Genomic DNA, 20,190 nt, shown 5'->3' with positions numbered 1-20,190 from the left:
TATGGTTTACGGTTGCCGCTCTAAGACCCATAACAAACCCAAAGGCATTACAATGCATGTATTCCCGAGGAATATAGATTTAATAAGAGAATGGATCAGATATTGCAGATTTTGTGCCGGAAGACCTTGAAAGTAGAGCCAGGAAGTCTTGGGGGACTCGAGGGATGATAGATTCCACATCTGCAGCCTGCACTTTGCCACGAATATGTACGACCAATCGCAGTACACAAAGAAGCATTGACTTGTCTCGTAAATTGCTTCCAAATGCAATTCCAACTCTATTCATGCAGACGCTGCCTCAGGTGAGTCACGGTTCCCGATTTAGCTGTAGGCCTTGGGGTACTGAACAGGTAACTACATGGATGGATTGGTGTTTTAGGTGTAAATGTCCCTTATAATACTTTTCATATTTAAAAGATTGTATTGCCTTATAACTAAACCCATTTTGCTAAACATTGGTCCTTGGTTTTAGGAGCATGATAGAAAACGATTTATGGGCACAGATAACTATGCTATAGTGGCCTTGGAATTAAGCATAATCTTTTCGTAATCGGTTGCATAACATGTCAATTTCTTAGGTTAGCATATCTAAATCAAATCTAATTTTCCCCTTTACAACTCCATGACAATGCACCGAATATGAAGGAGCATCATTCTGCATCCATGTCTTTCCTGGAGTCAAGACCAACTTTGAGCACGCATTAGGTGTTTTTATTTAGCTATTCAGTTCCGGAAATGTTTTATGCATGGAATTTGAGATAATATGATTAAATTTATGTATCCTGTCGTTTGTTTACATAATGTTTCATTTATGGGTTTTTATTGATATGTACCATTGTCTGCATCACATTGTGTGTTCAATTTCACTTTCTTTCATCCATACTAAAACAAGTACTGTTTTACAGGGTGATGCTGGTACTTCGACTACAATTACATCAACCTTTGGAGCCGATACAGAGCAAGAGGCATGCGTACTGACAGTTCCATCGAATGAAAGAAAGTTAGTCCTAGATCTGATACCATTAAACATTGACATTATTATAAACTAGCATCTTTTGCAAATTGCTTCAGTGCAACATTTCAATCAGTGGGTTTCGCACAGTCATTTTTCACTGAGTAAACTAGCCATCAATCAGGTGAAATTCGAAATGTGTATTTTGACAAAGTGATGTACACGGCGTACAAGGGTATCTGTGTAAGCCATGTGTGCGATGGAATAATTTGATTTAAAATACAAATGACTTATTTTTAATGGATACTCATGCTTTTTTTAAAATCTCAAGTACCATATACTGTATGTTGAATTTACATTAAACATGTTTTCCCAACCTGTCTTCTAGTTGCCCGACGGTGCACGAACTATGCAGACACAGACAGCTACAGAAATCAGAGATGCTGCTTGCCAAACCGATCTGACCATGGAGCAACTATTATTTGAGGCACGGCATGTTCAAATCAATAAGCAGACTAGAGATGCTTTTGCCCAATGGCCAGAAAATTAATTGAATGTGACTGTTGAAGCAAGCAAAGTGTTGTTGGACCATTGCTACAATGCAAGAGCTCCACCAGATGAAGATGAAACTGAATGTAATGAAGATGCTTTAGAATTAGACGCAGACCGCTTGACACCCACCAAAAAAGGGCCACCCAAAAAACTATCGACATTGATGTTTTCTCCGATTTGTGTTCAAGCAGCAGAAGCTGAAATAGCAGAGACTGAAGCATCAACACAACTGACCGATGAACTAGACAAAGATTGACTACAGTTTGTCCAGTTGGGCTGATATGTCAACCACAGCTGGGTCAGAAACAACAATCATGCAGGATGATAGTCTAATAAAGGAGCCCAAATACATTGTATTCACGAGCTGCTAATGGAGATTATTATGATGCTGAAATGTGTGCATCCAGTGAGAGGGGAAGTATGCGGGAAGCCATTGGTGAATGTGACTAGTGTATCACAAGGCAGCAACATCAAAATACAAGCCACATGTGAAATTCGAAATGTGTATTTTGACAAAGTGATGTACAAGGCGCACAAGAGAATTAACTGCGGATAAAAGATGTCTCCTTAACAAGGGCTTATCATTTGCACCTACATGTGTCTCAAGCAAAGTAGATGTACATATAGACTTGTTTAAATTTGTACGCAAGTTGAGACTTAAAAAGTTTTTTGCTACTAAGGCACCTGGCAGCTTTGTAAGAAAAGACCCAGTAATTCCAACTAGTGATTATTCGATTCAAGATATTGAAGACACCTTTTTGGTCAGATCTTTAGTAGAAAAAGAGCAATTTGCTATATTCAATATTCTGGATGAACTAAGGGTGAGATCTAGTACCTTGACTAGTAAAGCGTTGAAAACAACTTCCAAATTTGTGCCTCAATTACCGGTGGACAACCTAATAGACACCTTTTACAAAGCTGTATCGCAGGATTTATATGAAATGGATGCACGAAAAAAGAAAAAATATCGGCAAGAGTTTAGGGGCAACCGTGTCAATTTAACACAGGGAGAACGAACAGCACTCAAAGGATTGAAATCAGACACACAGATTGTCATTAAGGAGGCTGACAAAGGGGGGGGACATTGTTATAATGAACAGGGAGGATTACCTAAAGATGGCCAACAATCACCTATCAACCCCCGGGTGTTACATAAGAAGACCTGACAACTTTAAGAAGCTGTTGAATTACTTGAAGAAAATATCTTGAATTGGCATAGGAAAGGACTCATTACGGATGAGGAAAGGACATTTCTAACAGTGAAAGAACCAGTGACTCCAACACAGTGACTCCAACAATGTATTTCCTTCCAAAAATACATAAGGAATTTGATACCATACCGGAAGGACGCCCAATCATGAGTGGGATTGGGTGGATAACTGAAAATGTCTCGGAATATTTAGATGCCATCCTTAAGCCAAGAGCAGCCTTGCTTAAATCGTATTTACAAGACTCAACAAGTCTCATACGTAAGTTACAGAACTTTGAATGGCACAACACCTATTGCCTTGCCACTTGGATGTTAAGGCCCTCTATACGTCCATTCACCATAAATGGGCAACCGCCTCTATTGATTACACCTACAGGAATGATTCCGCCTCTTATTACAATCAAATTCAAACGCTGAAAGAAATGTTGCAACTGACCTTGGATCTCAACCTTTTCACTTTTGACAATAACATATACCGACAGATTAAAGGAGTGGCTATGGGCACCAAATATGCTCCAGCCCTAGCCAACCTTGTGATGGGTATGCTAGAGGACAAAATAGTATACACATCACCTTCCTTCCATAAAAGGATTAAAATATGGACTCGATATATTGATGATGTTTTTTGCATCATTGATGGGAACAGAGGAATTTCAAGATTTCGTTCATTCATTGAACCAAAATTGTTAGGACATACAGTTTGCAAGTGAATGCAATAAGAGTAGTATCAACTTTTTGGACTTGACAATAGAAATAGAAGGTACCCAGCTCTACACTAAGACTTTCAGGAAAAAGACAGAGGTTAATTCCACACTTCATGCAAGTAGTCGTCATCATCATCACCCTACGATTCAGAATATACCATTAGGAGAGTACATTAGAGCCAGACGCAATTGTCAACAGGATAAGCAGTTCAAAGAAGAATGTTCGCTATTACGAGACCGTTTTAAAAACAGGGGCTACTCGGACAAATGTGTTAAAGCTGCTTATAAGAGAACCATACATATGCAACAACAAGATACTCTTCAACCGAAAGCTGACAGAAACAAAGATGGACCAACTGGACCCTGCTTTATAACGCAATACTGCAGGGATCATCAGCAGATTCAACGAATATTAGAGAAACATTGGTATCTGTTGAAACTTGATGATCACATCACTAAAGTTATAGAGGAGAGACCTCACATGATCTTCAAGAGAGCTGGGACACTTAAAACCATGCTCGGTCCATCACTATTACCAGACATTGAGAAAATGAATCGAATAACCTGGTTATCCAGCAACTTCAGTGGCTTCAGAAAGTGTGGCATGTGTACTCAATGTAGATATGCCCATCAACAAACGACAGAATTTACAGATGGTCATGGCAAGAAATGGTCCATCCGCCAGGGGATTAATTATAAAACTAAATTTGTTGTTTACTGTATTGTTTGTGTTTGTAATAAGATTTACATTGGCAGCACCAAAAGAGAAGAATACGCATTCGTGAGCATCTGGCGAAAATTGACAGTCAAGACATTTCTTTGCCCTTAGCAGAACATTGGCAAAGCTGTCATCAGATGCAAAATAAGGTGGATATTAGATTTATAGGCCTCAAGCAAGTTACACTGAGTAAACGAGGAGATAGACTCAAGGCTTTGAGGCAGTCAGAAGCACACACTATATGCTTCTTTAATTCCACCGTTACCGGCCTTAACAATGACAAGGAGATGGCCTCATTTCTGTAGAGTGTTCATATTATTTGTTTCTGTACAAATGATGGGTCTAATGTCTCTATTTGTTTTAGTTAATTTACCGATATTATGCACTTACATTTTGCGTAAAGATAAGCATTCCCTTGTATTGCTAGTGAAGGAATGGGTAACTTATGGGAACTGGCGACTAAAATGCAGGGTAGGGGCTATAGTATAGTCCAATATTAGGTTATATGGGGTTTAGCACACATAATTTCTAAATAATAAATGTTCGTCTAGTGACTGTGTTATAACACCTTGGGACTTTATACATTACATTGCCTTTTGCATATGGGGCACAATTCGCATAGAAGCAAGTGATATGTTGGGAGACTTTAGCCAGTAATTAGGCTTGTTATGCTGGGAGATTTTGGCCGCTAAATTATGCTCAGTCATATTCGATTATGTATTTTGATGGGGGCCGTGGTAGCTGCCCATTATAACAATTCTTGTAACAATGGAGTTTGGGAAGCACTGTGTTAACGCGCGAGTGCCTGTCCTTTTGTTCTCAGGTTTTACCAATCCAGTATGGCGGCACTAGCGCCCGCTGAACACTTTAGCTATGGAGAGCAGGTGCTAGAGAGGCTCCCATGGCAACAATGTGACGCGTTACCATGGTTCCTTAAATGCCTCTTTAAGGATATTCAAAATGGCGCCGGCTGCCTTCGCAATGTGAGCAGCCGACGCGACTGAAACGGAGTAATAGAGTAAGTAGATAATCTGTACTTACTCGAAATATAGAAATGCTTTCATCTCAGCCCGCACACAATCGTTGAAAGCAAATGCTCTCACCTCACTTCGCACATACGCTGGTGCGAGGGTTTACATTTGTAACCTTTCCTGTCAGGACTGCCGTGCAAGATGTACACAATGGCTATTGGACCTCTAATTCGAGTGCCTACAAGTATAATAATTGGGGCATGAATGCCGCGCTAACCTAATTAAAGCATTTGGCTACGAAAGTATGATATTAGCAGCCACCCAACAGTAATAAAGGTATGGGGACCAGTACCTGTATGGGTATCCACTCCACATTTGATATAGGTTGCCTTATTTTCACTATGGGTGACCGTTTGATGATCATATTAGACTAATTTGGTGTTATTTTTAACTCTTCAATTCTAGAGTTTGTCCTTGGGATTTGTCCCTATTACTGTATATCGGACAACAGCCCTACAGATTTTTTCAGAACTACGTTGGGTAAGCAGATTGTCTAATGTATATCTTAGTTTTCTAAATCAGGATTCTCCTTAATCTTTCAATTGTACTAATGGGTACTTTTTGATTTTCTCTCTCCATTTACGTTTTGTCTTTACATCTTTGTGTTTACTGTGATGTTTTCTGAACCCAATCAATCCTCCCCTTCACCAACCCTTGTTTCTCTGTCTGAACCAATGGCATACATGTTTGCAAATTACCAATTTGATATGTTGTTTGTAATTTTGAAAACTTTTGAATTGTGGTATGAATGGTAATACTTCAATATATTAATATATTTGTTTGAACTGACATAGCCCTGATTTGACAAAGGCTTGTGGGAGCCGAAACGCGTTATCCAGTAGAGGGCTCATGCTAATAAACAACCCTTACTATTGGCGCTGAGTCCTGGAATCTTTTGTGGTTTTTTCTCACATGTGAAATGCTCCATGCAAAATGCTCATGGTCCGCTCAACCGATGCTCGGGAAACTGCCAGCTGGAAATCTACTGTGTGCAGCTGCTTTACTTTTCAGTGGCTCTAGTTTCAGTAAGTTGTCCAGTTTCTGTCAATTTGTGGGACTCCAGTTCCTTTCTAAAACGCAGTACTACAACATCAATATCTATTCCCTATTAGTGGAGCTTGGAAAATTGAACAAATTCTAAGCACATTCTCTGAAAAACGGTTCAGGCTAGCTGGCGATGGACAGTGACAGCCCCGGATTTTAAGCAAAGTACACTTTCAGGACATGGAAACTAAAAAAAAATTAGGTCGGTGTTCGTGCAGGTGTCCGAATGTAAATCCTCAGTGGCCATGGAGAAACTCTGGAGATCGTCCAGGGATTTTATAAAACAATCGAGAGGAATGCAAATCGACCACATAGACACGTTTCAATAGCCAAGACAATGAGAGAGCAGTGTCCCAATATTCCCCATCAATTTGATGTCAATCAATAAAAAAATCTCAGATGCTGAAAAAAAAAAAGATTCTGAAAATATTTTACAGTGGTCCCAGTCTTTCAGCAACCATCTTTGGTGGAGCTCCAAAACTTGCGATGGGTCTGTGGAAATTCTACTAATAAATGGCGGTCACTAATGCACCACTGGTCCAACGTCCACTCTTGGACAGAAAAACCAACATTTCCACCAATGTGCACATGGCCCTTTGTGGCCGGAGCAGGAACGGAAGAAGAAGTGGTCGATTCCATCTTCACTTCCACACAAAGCTCTTGAGAAGATTGTGTTTGATAAAACTCTATCAAGAGATCTGAAAGGACTCACAGACTTCTGTCACACGGGAGATTTGGAGGTGTTCCACGATATGTGCCTAAAGTACAGGCCCAAGAGATTGCATTTCGGCATAGACTGGATGCAATATAGGACAATACTAGCGTTATTAGCTAGTAACGAGAATGTAGGGCGTGAACAATCGAGGACTGTGGGAAACTTTGGGATGCTTCACTACACAATGGCCTTTACAAAAAGAAGCAAAAAAATGGGTGGTCAAGACAATCTACGAGGAAATGGAATTCATTTTGTGAAAGATCTTATGATGTTCTTGGACATACATACTCACAGAATTGCATGCAATTTTGTTCCGAGGACACATACTTTGTCACAAAACATTGCAAACGTGCCCTGTCCACCTAAATCAGAGCTTGTGCAACAGTTCACTTCCAGATACAAATGATTACCATCTGTTTTTTTGATCAACAATGTTTATATAAAGTGTCCAAATAAAGCATCCAAGTTATCTTTTGAAATCTATCCTCTGTCAATTTTTTTTTCAACAAGTACCATTTTTACAAATGCAACGCTGTGCTTTCACACTTCGCAGTTTCGTCGAGCTACTGTGGGACCTTCAATAATTGTGGGACGGCCAGATGGATAACAGCATGAAAGCAACTTTGGGGTTCTGCAGTTGCTTTACCAAACATTTGCCCAAATAGCTGAATAACTGCTCGTCCCACAAAAGGGATGCGACCTAGGCTAGATAAGATACTCGGCACGCAAGAACTACCGACTATGAGCAAAACAGTGCATCAAAGTGGATTGTTGGTGAGAAATAGCTGCACTCTGACCAATATATTCATGGGAGCATGTGTTGGGGTTGTTGCTAATGTAAGGAAGGAGTGGGTCGGTTGAGCCCCCCTACATTATACGTGAAAGTGACACCCTGCCCTTGCACTCGTGGGGGGGCGCCTCCTTTGCCATTCTGCAGCCATGGGGAAGAAGGCTCCGACATAAGCGGTGGTGGGGCTATTGCGAGACACACTGACTCCATTTTGTGTACCCTCGACTCCAACTTTGGATTAGGCCACATTCTGGCATTGCGAAGTTTCCCCTCCCCCTCAGCAGTGCCGCAAACACAGAGTACCCTCCATTTTTCCTCCTGCGCCTCACAAGTCCCTTTCTCATGGATGCGCCGAGACAAGATGTTGCGAACAAAGAATGTATTAATTTAATTCTTCCTCCGAGATCAATGTCATGTGTGCGTCAGAGCCAAACCATAACTTGTAGTTGTTCATCCATCTCAACAAATGTTCTCCTGTACCTCTCACTGCCGCTGATGGAAAATGACTGCTTGTTCAACCTTGTCCCCCTCCAAAGCTATTCTTTTCATGTACCAAAAGTGTGACCCTTCCTTGCTGACCACCACACAGTGCCTCCCAATAAAACAAGAGCCCAGTCACAGTATATTCTGCCCTAAACTAACATGCGTCACTCCACCCCCTTTCTAGCGCTGATGGGCCGGACCTGTCAGCTATCAATCCCGACGCCCGCTGGTTGGATCAGGAGCAAGACCCCCACACGCTTCACCTCGCTAGTGACCCAAAGTGGGATAGTACAAACACGTGTGCAATTTATAGGCCTCTAAAATATAACTGTGGTCATGGGTTCAGGGGACCGCGGCCTGGCAGGAGGGGGTTGCAGCAGGGATTGCTCGGACATTCTCGTACAAGCACATTTTGTCAGGGCCCGAGACTTGCTCCTTGTGAAAAATGTTTCTAATGCCACTGTGGTCTGAAAAGCCACTGGCTCCCATTGTGAATGAAGGTCAATGGCTTTGAACTTTTGTTTGCGAGCTGAGCAAGCCCACGCATCGCACAGTATACGGTTCAATTGTTTTTCGACCTTGAGAGAAAGGGATGATTCCGAAAGGAATGAATGAATCGAGGGGTGTAATACCGTCAAATATGATAAGGTTCACCATTCCAAAACTGGACAACGGAACCTGTAATTTCCTTTTATGAAAATGTGTTGATCTGAACTAAGTCTCTGCGTTACGCTGAGAGAATGGAAATGCCGAATATTATGCAAATTTCACTTTCGACGATTTTATAGACCAACGAGTCAACTTATTAGCCGACCGCTATTGCTGGCTTACATTGTACTGGGTTGTTCTTTGTGGCACATTGCAATGACATGCAAATACAACCTGTGTGTGTACTTGTCTTTGTCCCGGGCACATGGGGAGTCCAGCATCGAGATGCATGTAGTCCACCACTGGGTTCCCCCAGGTTCCACAAAAGCCAAATTCCACACTAATATTTAGTTAAAATGCCATCTATATGTTCTTCGAATTGTAGCGTCAGCTTCCGCATCCCATTTCGAGCTGAACATACTCCATAGCACTAACCTCTGAAGCAAATTGTAGACTACTTTGCACGTTGTTTTCTCTGTGTTCCCAGTTTTAACACAGGCCAAAATTAATGGGTAAAATTATAAATTGTAATAAAGATCGGCTACTGAGACACATTTCTGTTATGTTTTTCAAACAGCTACATCCTGCCTTTCTGCGATTGTCATCAATTCCTGATACCAACGGACAGGTTTTTTAACCGGCAGCTGCAGATACACTTGAATGGCTGGATCACAATGACGTTTTTTTGGGACGATCGCCACGGGCTGATATGCCCTTATGCGGTACCAGCGATAAGGAGCAACCTGACATCGTTTACGGTGGCTTAGCGCCAAGCCGATGCCCACGCCTTTGCAATTCACGGTGCGTCCAATGCGCTTCTTATACCCAAAAAGGAACACTGACTCACGATAAACATTTGTGGATCGCGAACAAAGAAAAAAAATTACCCACAACGCTTGAATATGGTAATTGCCGGATCTTCTCGGAGCGTTGATTGTGAAATAAAAGTACTTTAATAATTGTACAGTTTTAGTATTTCCTTTAAAAAGTATAGTTTTATATTCAAAATTGGGACAGCTGTGTTGTGAGATGTGTGTTGATATTCCAGGTTTAGCGTGAGCCTACGATGACTGGGTGCGTTTGGCTATGCTGCCCAGTAACATCATGGAGATGATCAATAGGTTTGGTGATGTCAGCCTCAGGGGCTGGGGAAATGATTTAGTGCCGACAGGGCAGTCCACCTTGGGCAATGCGGCAACAGATAAGATTATCACAATATGGCCGCGCCCTGCTGCCTGTTTTCGCATGTGTAAAAAAGAGGAAAACTGCAGTATGGTGCATAGGAAATGTTTGTACGATTGATCAACGTATGCTTAAAAAAAACACATGCCCGAACCCTCGGGACAATAATATTTTTGAGCGCACTATTCTTTTAATCACGAGTCAGTGCAACATCTTGAGTACTAGAGTAATGATATCCCATTTACGGCTCTTAGTGACAATGTGAGCAGCAGATTTCTGAAGCATTTGCAGTAGTTGGATAGCATATACATATCCAGATAACAAAAATGTTACAGCTTCAGCGTACCACAAATCAGACAGTAACCTTATATATGAAATTCAGCATCTTTCAAGTTCCGGGTTATAGTCTAATACTGGAAGAATGTACCCAGAGCACAATAAAGAAAAATAAAATGGCATTTTCGAGAAAGTCAAAAATTCTTCTTGCTAGCATTTAATCTGGGGGGTGGTGGGGGAATCCTAAACAGCAAATCCATGCAAAGAATCCAAGCAGGACGCTTTCCAAAATACCAAAGTAGACATATGAACTAAAAGGGGAAATGCAGTGTTTATAGACTTCAGGAAAGCATTTGACTCAATCTGGCACCCAGGATTAAAAATAAAAAAACTTTGGCATGCTGGAATTGAGCTTTTTAACACCTATTTGGGTTTGGGCATGGGTGCACTCCCAGCACATGCCTATTCTATGTATCTATGTATCGGAGATATGCAGTATGAACAGAGGTGTCAATACTTCTGTCTAAATACTAAAAGAAACCAGTGGGGAGGGGGAATGGGGGATGGCTACCCGGTCATGCTACAGATTAAGATAAAATCAGCGGGTTAAGCGCCAGTTGCTGTGATCTGCAGGTCACAGGTGCAAATTCCATCAAGGTCGACTCAGCCTTTCATTCTTCTGAGGTTGATAAAGCGAGTACCAATTTCGATGGGGTAATAATAAATGTAAATATGTGTTATGTAAAGCATTTGGATGGAAGCACTATATACATAACAAATTAACTCACAGCCGACAGTTAGCGAGAGGACCATGTGAGTTGCGGGCGAAAACCTCTGGAGGAAGACATGTTGGCTAACCGCAACTTGCATACTTCATTGCACGGGTTCGAAATTACTCTAGGTAGGACCTATACATTTTATCTATCATTATGTTTAGTTCCATAGAACTTCATTTCAAATATAAAAAGTACATAAAACAAAATTTCAATACAAACTACTAAAATACAGTATAACCATACAGTAAATGTAACAAAAATCCACACCGCGTCCAGTTTCAACAGGCATGGACACTGACCCCCTGCTGTCAAGTCTTACCTGCAGCATGGTCTTTTTCATGCAATAACAGGCCCCCGGCCAACCCAAGCTTTCCATTTTAGCCCACAGCTCACTTCTATTAACCGTATTAAAGGCAGCCTTAAAACCAATCATAGCCAGGTGTAAACAAGGTTGCTGCTTAGACTTAGCCGACAGAGAATCAAAGATCTTGCACGTAGTTTCTAGCATTGCTAGAAGTCTTAATTTCTCTGGCCTTCAATTCCTTTTCCGTGACATATCGTGACGTGATTTCACAGTACATAGTTCATGTTCATTATGTGAGGTGATAAGTGGTGTTGTGACATGTGCAGCATAGCATATAGGTAAATACAAACATCTGAATCATGTTTAAACAAGTTTATGTTTGTATAAAAACAGATTTATTGCACCAAGGGAGTATGGAAGAGGAAAGACGAAGGCAGGTTAGCCTTTCATTTATCAAGAAACAATCAGATGTGATTATTCACCAATCCAGCGCCAACACAGATGGGGTTTCTACCATCCCTCTTCCTTTTGAAAACGCACATGACCCGCGGCCAAATGCTTTGATTGCAAACCTAGTCCTGTAGCATGCTGGTTACATACAGCTTGCAACTGGTGCTCAACCCATGAGCTGATCCCATACTCCTTGACATATTTTACCATGTTGCTCTATACCTGCTAAACTGAAAGTGAGATGGCCGCAAACTACAATATTCTGCCTAGTTTTCCTAGTTCTCTGCCTGCTACACCATCCACTCTGCTTAGTCTTTTACATAACGAATACACAAAGCTACCTTGATATTTAAAGTAGTGATCAATAGTTTGTCTGTACATCTACGGAGACTGTAAAACTGTACTTTGCCTCCAGAGCTCACGGATTAGGATTGTATTATATATTTGCACCTGCAGTAGAGTGAGCTGGTCAAACTGTTTTCAGAGCCTTTTTATCATATCCATTTGTGTCCATTCAGGCAGCTAACCTTTTTACAGACATTCATTCAGGGTGCGCAAAGTATTTTCGCCCACTTGCATAGTTAAGTAGATTTTAAGACTGTCCAGTACCATTTGCAGGGGATGTTGGAAACTTATTTAAACTTTACTTTGCAGTAAATGTCAAATAAAAGTTTCACTGTGCATGGCTGGCTTCTGGGTGGCAGCAGTGTGCCAAACTAGAGTGGGTTTGTGGTGACACGCACCATTTTACAGAAATTACATTAAAATGAGTTGTCCGTTGCCATGGGTCTAGTGCATGTCTCTTCAGTCAGGTGGGTAAACTAAATTACTCAACTTGCACGTCTAGTGGAATTTTCAAGGCCTGACTTAACTCACTAATGCCTTACTTCAGCGGTAGACAAAACTGTTGTATTGTTGCTCATTTTATATCTTGGGTACAAGTATCTTCTGGTGACATTAAAAACATTAATACAAAATTGCTAATCAAACGGGTTTATTTGCTAATCAAGAAGAATGTAATTAGCAAACCCTGCTAATCAATTTTTGAAAACTAATGTATGCCTTGTTTAATAGATCCTGGACAGAGGAAAAGTTGAGCTACTTCCAGCTTCTGCCCTATGAAGTCCAATTTCGACCCCTGATATTTCCCAATTCTACTCTGTGGGCGGGTATTATACAACCCAACACTAAGAAGAATGGAATTGGTTTTTAAAACAGATATCCAATTTTACAACACAAGACTATCGATGCATGGAAATGACCAAAGCAAGGGGGCAAAGTCAAACTTGGAAAAATCCCCTAAGGTTCTCAATGTTCCAAAAGCAGTACTAGTTCTGGTGCCACATTAAAAAGCAGTCGCCCAAATGCCCTCAACTACAAGCCAAAAAAGGACCCCAAAAGATTGCTAGAGTTTTATATGACGGCAGGAGCACCGTTCATCATTAATAATAAAAACAGTAACATTGCAACAGGTCTTGGAGAAACTCTACAGTACACATACACTTACGAACCTAAGACTAACAGCCTCAACTCTCTGACAGACAGCATAACATGAAAAATGCTCAGGTCTACCTATATACACCACCTGCAGAAAGGGTACAGAACCCATGCTAAAACTTACAGCCGTAAACAAAGACCTCCCTCCACCCCAGGGCAACACAAAGCAACAACCATCACTGGAGCCATTATCAACTCCAGATCCCTCCTGGCCCACTCCACAGAAATAGCAGATATACCCGCTATGGATGATCTAGACATTCTAGCTGTGACTGAAACCTGGCTCCATGACGCAGCTGGCCCAGCCCTCATGTTAGCCATACCCGAGGACTACCAAATACTTAGAGTGGATAGACCCAATGCCAGAGGGGGTGGCCTTGCCATCATAGCTAAAACTAAACGAGCACTGAGGCCATCCACATCCCCCGAACTTAAATCTTGTGAACTACTCTGTGCTAAACTCCCCATCTCTGACAATAGTACCTTAACCATCTTTCTAGTATATAGACCCCCTGGTCCAATTGGCACATTCGAAGAACACCTCTCCAGCCTCCTCACCAACAACAAAGACACCTCACAGATCTTACTATTAGGTGACTTCAACCTGGGTTTCAATGGCCCCAGGCATACGCATGCCTTACCTATTGAAAATATTCGTACTGATCTAGGCCCATCCCAAAAAGTCCTCACCCCGACACACATAAAAGGGTGCACCTTAGACTGGGTAGCCAATCTAAACTGTCACATCACCAAAATAACCCAACTCTGGACTGACCACTATCTGATCAACTTCTCAACCGCCATAAAGTCACCAAAACAGAAAAACTCTGTATTAGTACCACCACTCCCCACCAGAAGCACAAAAAAAAAAAAAAGACATCACAGCGGAAAAACTACTCCCACTCCTTCTACCCAAGCTATCTAACACCTACAGTACTGACCCCAGCACTCTAGTATCCACCTTTAATGATACTATGTTGAAAGCCCTCAAAATCATTGCACCTACTAAACTTCGTAAAAGTAAACAGGCCCATCTCAATACATGGTTTACCCCACAGTTTAGCTTAAAGAACTAAGGTTACAAAAAGAGAAAGTTCCAAGCCACCTGGCAACACGCCCCTACTATCGAGAACAAAACTATACTAACTAACTTTGCCAATATGTATAAAAAGGAAATAATCTGCACTAAAAGAAATACATTCAATGAAAGAATCGCCAAAGCGAATTCCAATACTAAGGAGCTTTTCACCATCCTTCGCGGAATGGAAAATCCCACATTACCTACAGACAATGTCCAGAAAAACAAACAATGGTGCACCAGCATCCAAAATGCCCTAGCCAACAAAATAGCCACTCTGCAGACCAAAATAGCTGCCAAAATTGCCTCCCTGCGCCCTACTGAGACTCGCCCCACTCCTCCCATTACTATATCCAACTTGACTACGCCTTTCAAATGTACCAACATATCCATTCTGGTTACTGAAAAGGCTATACTATCATTGAAACCCTCCAACTGCCAGGGTGACAGCTACACCGCCCAAATAATCAAGGATGCTGCCAGAGAGCCAGCTCCTTTCATTTCCAAACTCATCAACACCTCCTTCAACTCTAACACTGTCCCAACCAATCTCAAAGAATCGTGGGTTCTACCATTTCTTAAAAAAACAGACACTGGACCCTTCCATCCCCACCAACTACAGACCCATTACTATTGTTCCGTTTCTCCTCAAAATCATTGATAGAGTAGCTTACCTCCAAATCCAAACCTACCTGGAGGCCAACCACCTCTTAGGATAAAAGTCCTCCTTGACTTGTCGGCAGCCTTTGACTTGGTGGATCACGCAGTATTATACGGCCATCTTTCATCAGCTGCTCACTTCTCGAGTGACGCTATAGCAAGGGTTCAATCCTTCCTAGCTAGCCGCACGATGAAACTGTTCTCCCCATCAGCCTCTGCAGAGCCAATCGAAATCTCCTGTGGTGTCCCACAAGGCTCCTGTGTCTCACCAACAATGTATACTATCTTCACCAAGCCCCTCTTCGACAAACTTGACCGACTGGGCGTCACATATACCAATTATGCTGACGACACTCAGATCCTCCTTCCCCTCTCGGGTAATTTTGTCGAAGACACAGCTTTGGTGAACAGAATATACCCCCTCATTCAGGCATGGATGGCTTCACATGATCTCATCTGAACGATGACAAAACTGAGATCCTGATCCTGGGCTCTGACTAACCTAAAAAAACATAGTCCCAACTACTCTGCTTTTACCATCTACGGCAACGTAATTAAAGTAGTTAATCGGGTAAAAACACTAAGCTTTTACTTGAACGCCACACGATCACGAAAAAAACAAGTCCAATCTCCAAGTTAGACTACTATAATGCCCTTTATGCCGGAGCCAACAAAAGCACCATCAACAAAAATCAAAATATTACAAAATAATGCCCTGAGAGCAGCTCTGAATATACCACGAAGGGAGCATATCTCCAATCATAGAAGAGACCAGCGCTGGTTAAAAATGAGCTACTACTCAAAACAGCATCCCTCACCCACAAAGGCCTCAATAATGCAACCACCCCTCATATCTCTCGGCCAGACAGACCAGAAAAATTACAACGCACCACACTAGAGCATCCAACCATCGTTGCCTTGAAATTCCCAGATACAAAGCAGGCGGATCTAAACTTCCCTGTTAAAGCTGCTCTCTGCTGTAATGCATTACCTGCTTCCATCAGAATGGAGCAGCCATACCCCTGCTTCAGACGAAAACTACAGAATTGGTTACGAAACAATGACACTTAGCTATTAACCTCAGCTGAACCCCGACCTCTCTGCCTGAACACTGCATGTATACCAATCGACCTCCCCTCTTTTGGCCTATCCATGTAACTACCAGTTCCCATGGACACCAGACCTAACCTGTATGCAAATTGAATCCTGGTGTTGTATCATATTTTATGCACTTGCCTGTATTCTGTTACGAAGCTTTAAATATTCTTCTAACTGCTGCACCCAGCTATCTAAGGGTTTTGGTGCGCATTACTAAATAAAACACTGCTAGTTCAATACAAAAACACAATCAGATCGCTACAGGTATTTACATAAAGCTTTAGCATACCAACATCGCTGTCAGAAATGCAACAGAACTGCAAGTCACAGACAAATGCTGAAATAAAGACTAAGTAACTGGAAACAGACACGGACGAACGCAGGTTAGCAAAGAAACCTGGCGAGGTTAGACTACCAATGGAAGAAACACTTCAGCATACAGGTATGTTCACCACACCCCACCCCACATTCTACGACATACAGTAAGGCTCCACAATGAGGCAAATTTCTCCGCATTAAATAGGGTGTAGCACAAAAGAAACTAGAGTGTGTTGTGAATGTGAGGAGCAGGATGGGTGGCGTTCAGTCGAAACGGTGTATACAACGGTACTCTTGTATGCACTTGATTAAATCGCACGTTTTGGGAACCACCAGCAATAAAACATAAATCCCGTACTCACTCTCCCAATGTCGAGAGATTCAGCGTCTTGCCGGCGGGTGGGGGGGCTTCCTGGAAACCCAGGGCCTGAAGCTGCAGCCACAGGTACTTGCTGTGCCATGGCCGAGCGCCGCTCCAGCTCATCCTGCGGGAAGGTTTCACAGCCCGGGTGGCGCGCTAGGTACGGGGCCACAGAGGCCCATCACTGGGGGCAGGGAGTGAAAAGCCACTGTCAAAGAAAAACCAGGGTCCAGGTCTCCAGACAGCAAATTCCAAGGTTCGAGCAGGCTTCCTGCTAAAATAGAAAAATCCAAGGTCTTCGTCTACTCTGTATGACAACAGGTGTCACTCTACGACAAAGACTCCTCCTAAGATGAGTTCCTCTGGGTGCTCTACTACTCTGTGAACTTCCGAAAGAGCCGCCATTGCTGTTCAAACCGCCCAAATTTCTAAACCAATAGCAGCGCTTCACTCTTCGTGACGTCATAGAAAATCGCCTGGGGGGACACTCATCTCTGCCAATCGGGCGAAAGTGTGAAAGCAAGCAAGAGCCGAAGCGACACACAGTACTGTCGCCACGATCTCTGAATGCCAGTAGTGACTTTTGTTGCAGCTTTCATGTCTGCGCAATCAGAAATGACAGTGTTCATTTGTGCATACTACGGGCGTATCCTTTTGCTTTTTTTTCCTTTTACCACCTACGAAAACCTGCCTAATCGCCGGGTCTCGGAGGAAAAGCGTGGAGTCTCCGGGATTTCCGGCCGTGTTAGCAAGTACGCCCACACCTCTACGTGATTGGCTACAGACAGAGATCTAGCGGCCAATCACATGGAGGTGTGGGCTGAAAGAAAGTATTCCGCGAAATTATGATCATATTGAGGCATTCGACGTTGGGATTGGCTTTTTTTGTGTGAAAATGAAGGTGGGTGGGGTCTTGTCAAAAAGGGTGAGTGTGTCAATGACATCATTCCCCGGTTTCGCTTCAACAAATTTAGGCAGGTCTGCACTTACTATGGTGTGTGACCCTCCCAAGAAGTGTTGCCAACTTGGCGGCTTTAGAAAGTGCGCCCCCCTAGCGACTTTCTGCTAAAAAAAAAAAAAAAAAAAGCGGTTAGCGAGAAATCTAGCTACTTTCTTCCATTGGTTTGGGAACTTGCACTTTTTCCTATTGGTTTCCAAACCAATAGAACAAAGTTGCTAGATTTCTCACTAGCCACTGACCTAATATGGACATAACTCTTGACTTGACACCTGTGGGGTCACCAGTGAATGCAACTGCAGAGCGTGACGCCGTCCAGCAGCCTGTTAAAGGAGGCATCAGGCTCAGCCTCCATTTCCTGCAGTGCTGCACTACCTAGGCTGCTGCTGCAGGGCACTGGCAAAAAAATAATACTAGCACTTTTTTTTTAAACTTCCTATGTAAAATTTTGAGCTATTCAAGCTCAAAATTCGCAAAAGCAAGCACATGGGCGCATCCATTTTGTGAAATGGATGCCCGCCTGTGCTGGCTTTTGCTTTTGCGGCACTAATGAAGGAAAAGCCAGCCAGCTGTAGTAAACAAAGGCTACCGCTGGGTGGCTTTTCCTTCATTTGTGCTGTACGCGGAGGACGGGAACCAGAGACTACAGGCAGAAAAGCTGCAGCTGCATCTCGGTTAGTGCTATTTTTTTAATAAAAATAAACACTAGCTGCGTTTTTTTTCTAAGTTTTCCGGGCTGGAGGAGCCCAGAAAACTTAGAAATAAAACCGCAGCTTTAAAAATGTATTTATGTTTGCGGTCGCTTTTGAAGCGACCGCAAATATAAATACAACGTTGTGTTTGAAAACGCTGCGGTTTTTCTTTCCAAGTTTCTCCGGCTCGGAGGAGCCTGAGAAACTCGGAAAGAAAAAATGCAGCGTTTTCAAACACAACCGCGTGTGTTTCCCGGAGACCCAAAGTGAAAGCCAAGGCAGGCAGAAACACACGCGGTTGTGTTTACATGCCGCAGTGTTTCTGCCTACAGCTGATTTCCCATTTGGGGCTCTCGGGCTCCCCACGGGGGGCCCGAGAGCCCCAAATGGGAAATGCTAAATGCTGCAGTGTTTCTGCCTAAATCTGCTTTCCCATTTGGGGCTCTAGGGACCCCTAGAGCCCCAAATGGGAAAGCAGATTTAGGCAGAAACACAATGCGGTTGTGTTTGAAAACGCTGCGGTTTTTCTTTCCAAGTTTCTCAGGCTCCTCTGACTCAACCACTTACTTTTTCATCAATGGCTCCTCTGAGCCTGAGAAACTTGGAAAGAAAAACCGCAGCGTTTTTAAACACAATAACGTTGTATTTATTTTTGCGGTCGCTTCAAAAGCAACCGCAAACATAAATACAACGTTTTTAAAGCTGCGGTTTTATTTCTAAGTTTTCCGGGCTCCTCCAGTCCAGAAAACTTAGAAAAAAAAACGCAGCTAGTGTTTATTTTTATTAAAAAAATAGCACTAACCGAGATGCAGCTTTTCTGCCTGTAGTCTCCGGTTCCCGTCCTCCGCGTACAGCACCAATGAAGGAAAAGCCACCCAGTGGTAGCTTTTGTTTACTACAGCTGGCTGGCTTTTCCTTCATTAGTGCCGCAAAAGCCAGCTCAGGCGGGCATCCATTTCACAAAATGGATGCGCCCATGTGCTTGCTTTTGCAAATTTTGAGCTTGAATAGCTCAAAATTTAACAGGAATAAAAAAAAAAGTGCGAGCATATTTTTTTTAATATTGCCTATCTATTTTTTAAATAAAAATTTTAGGCGAACCATTCCTTTAATGTTATTTGCAGAGTTTGGGCTCATCTGCATCCATGTCTGCACTGTAACGGATAGCACAATAGGAATTGAGCTTTTTAGATCATTAGAATTATATTACCAAGATATCAGCTTGGTTTATGCACCACGGCCCGCAGTACACAACCGTACGGGACCGCGACTTATTGTCATGACAACCCTATAACAAATTAGTTCCAAAATGGCGTTGGCTGAACTTTCATCTCGAGTACAGCCGACGCGAGTGATTGTCTTCTAATATGGTAAGTGACCAATAGAATATTTATGCAGCTCAGATGTATATACCCAAACATAGTGGATAACGACTAATTCATAGAGAATTATCAAGATATAATGGAAAGCTGAATATGACAATTTTGGCAGCAAAATAATGAGAATTTTTTAACACTTATTTTCGATGTGAATACTGCCGATTATTATTTAGGTAATATAATGGATACTTATTAGTCAAATGTTACGGATGGTTAGAGAGGTCAGGCAAATATGAATTGGCAAGAATTAGCCCATAATCGAACCAAGTGCTAATATATTACTTTAAGGATTGAAGTATGGGACCCATCCCATT

General features: G+C 42.3%; 1 protein-coding gene across 1 annotated transcript in view; it reads right to left on the bottom strand.

Annotated features, from left to right (window-relative positions):
• The window catches only part of HAUS6 (HAUS augmin like complex subunit 6), a 1,011,950-nt gene extending 994,676 nt beyond the window's left edge, over positions 1-17,274 (bottom strand). Inside the window, exon 1 of the mRNA XM_069625969.1 lies at positions 16,849-17,274. Within this exon, the coding sequence (XP_069482070.1) occupies positions 16,849-16,970 (122 nt within the window). The 5' untranslated portion in view covers positions 16,971-17,274. The remainder of the gene's footprint in view (positions 1-16,848) is intronic.
• Positions 17,275-20,190: the final 2,916 nt, after the last annotated feature.

Source organism: Ambystoma mexicanum, chromosome 6p (genome assembly GCF_040938575.1).
Source record: "Ambystoma mexicanum isolate Mex_15411 chromosome 6p, UKY_AmexF1_1, whole genome shotgun sequence".
Lineage (NCBI taxonomy): Eukaryota > Metazoa > Chordata > Amphibia > Caudata > Ambystomatidae > Ambystoma > Ambystoma mexicanum.
Note: the sequence above shows the minus strand (reverse complement) of the source record. Positions and strands in the feature narration are given on the sequence as shown.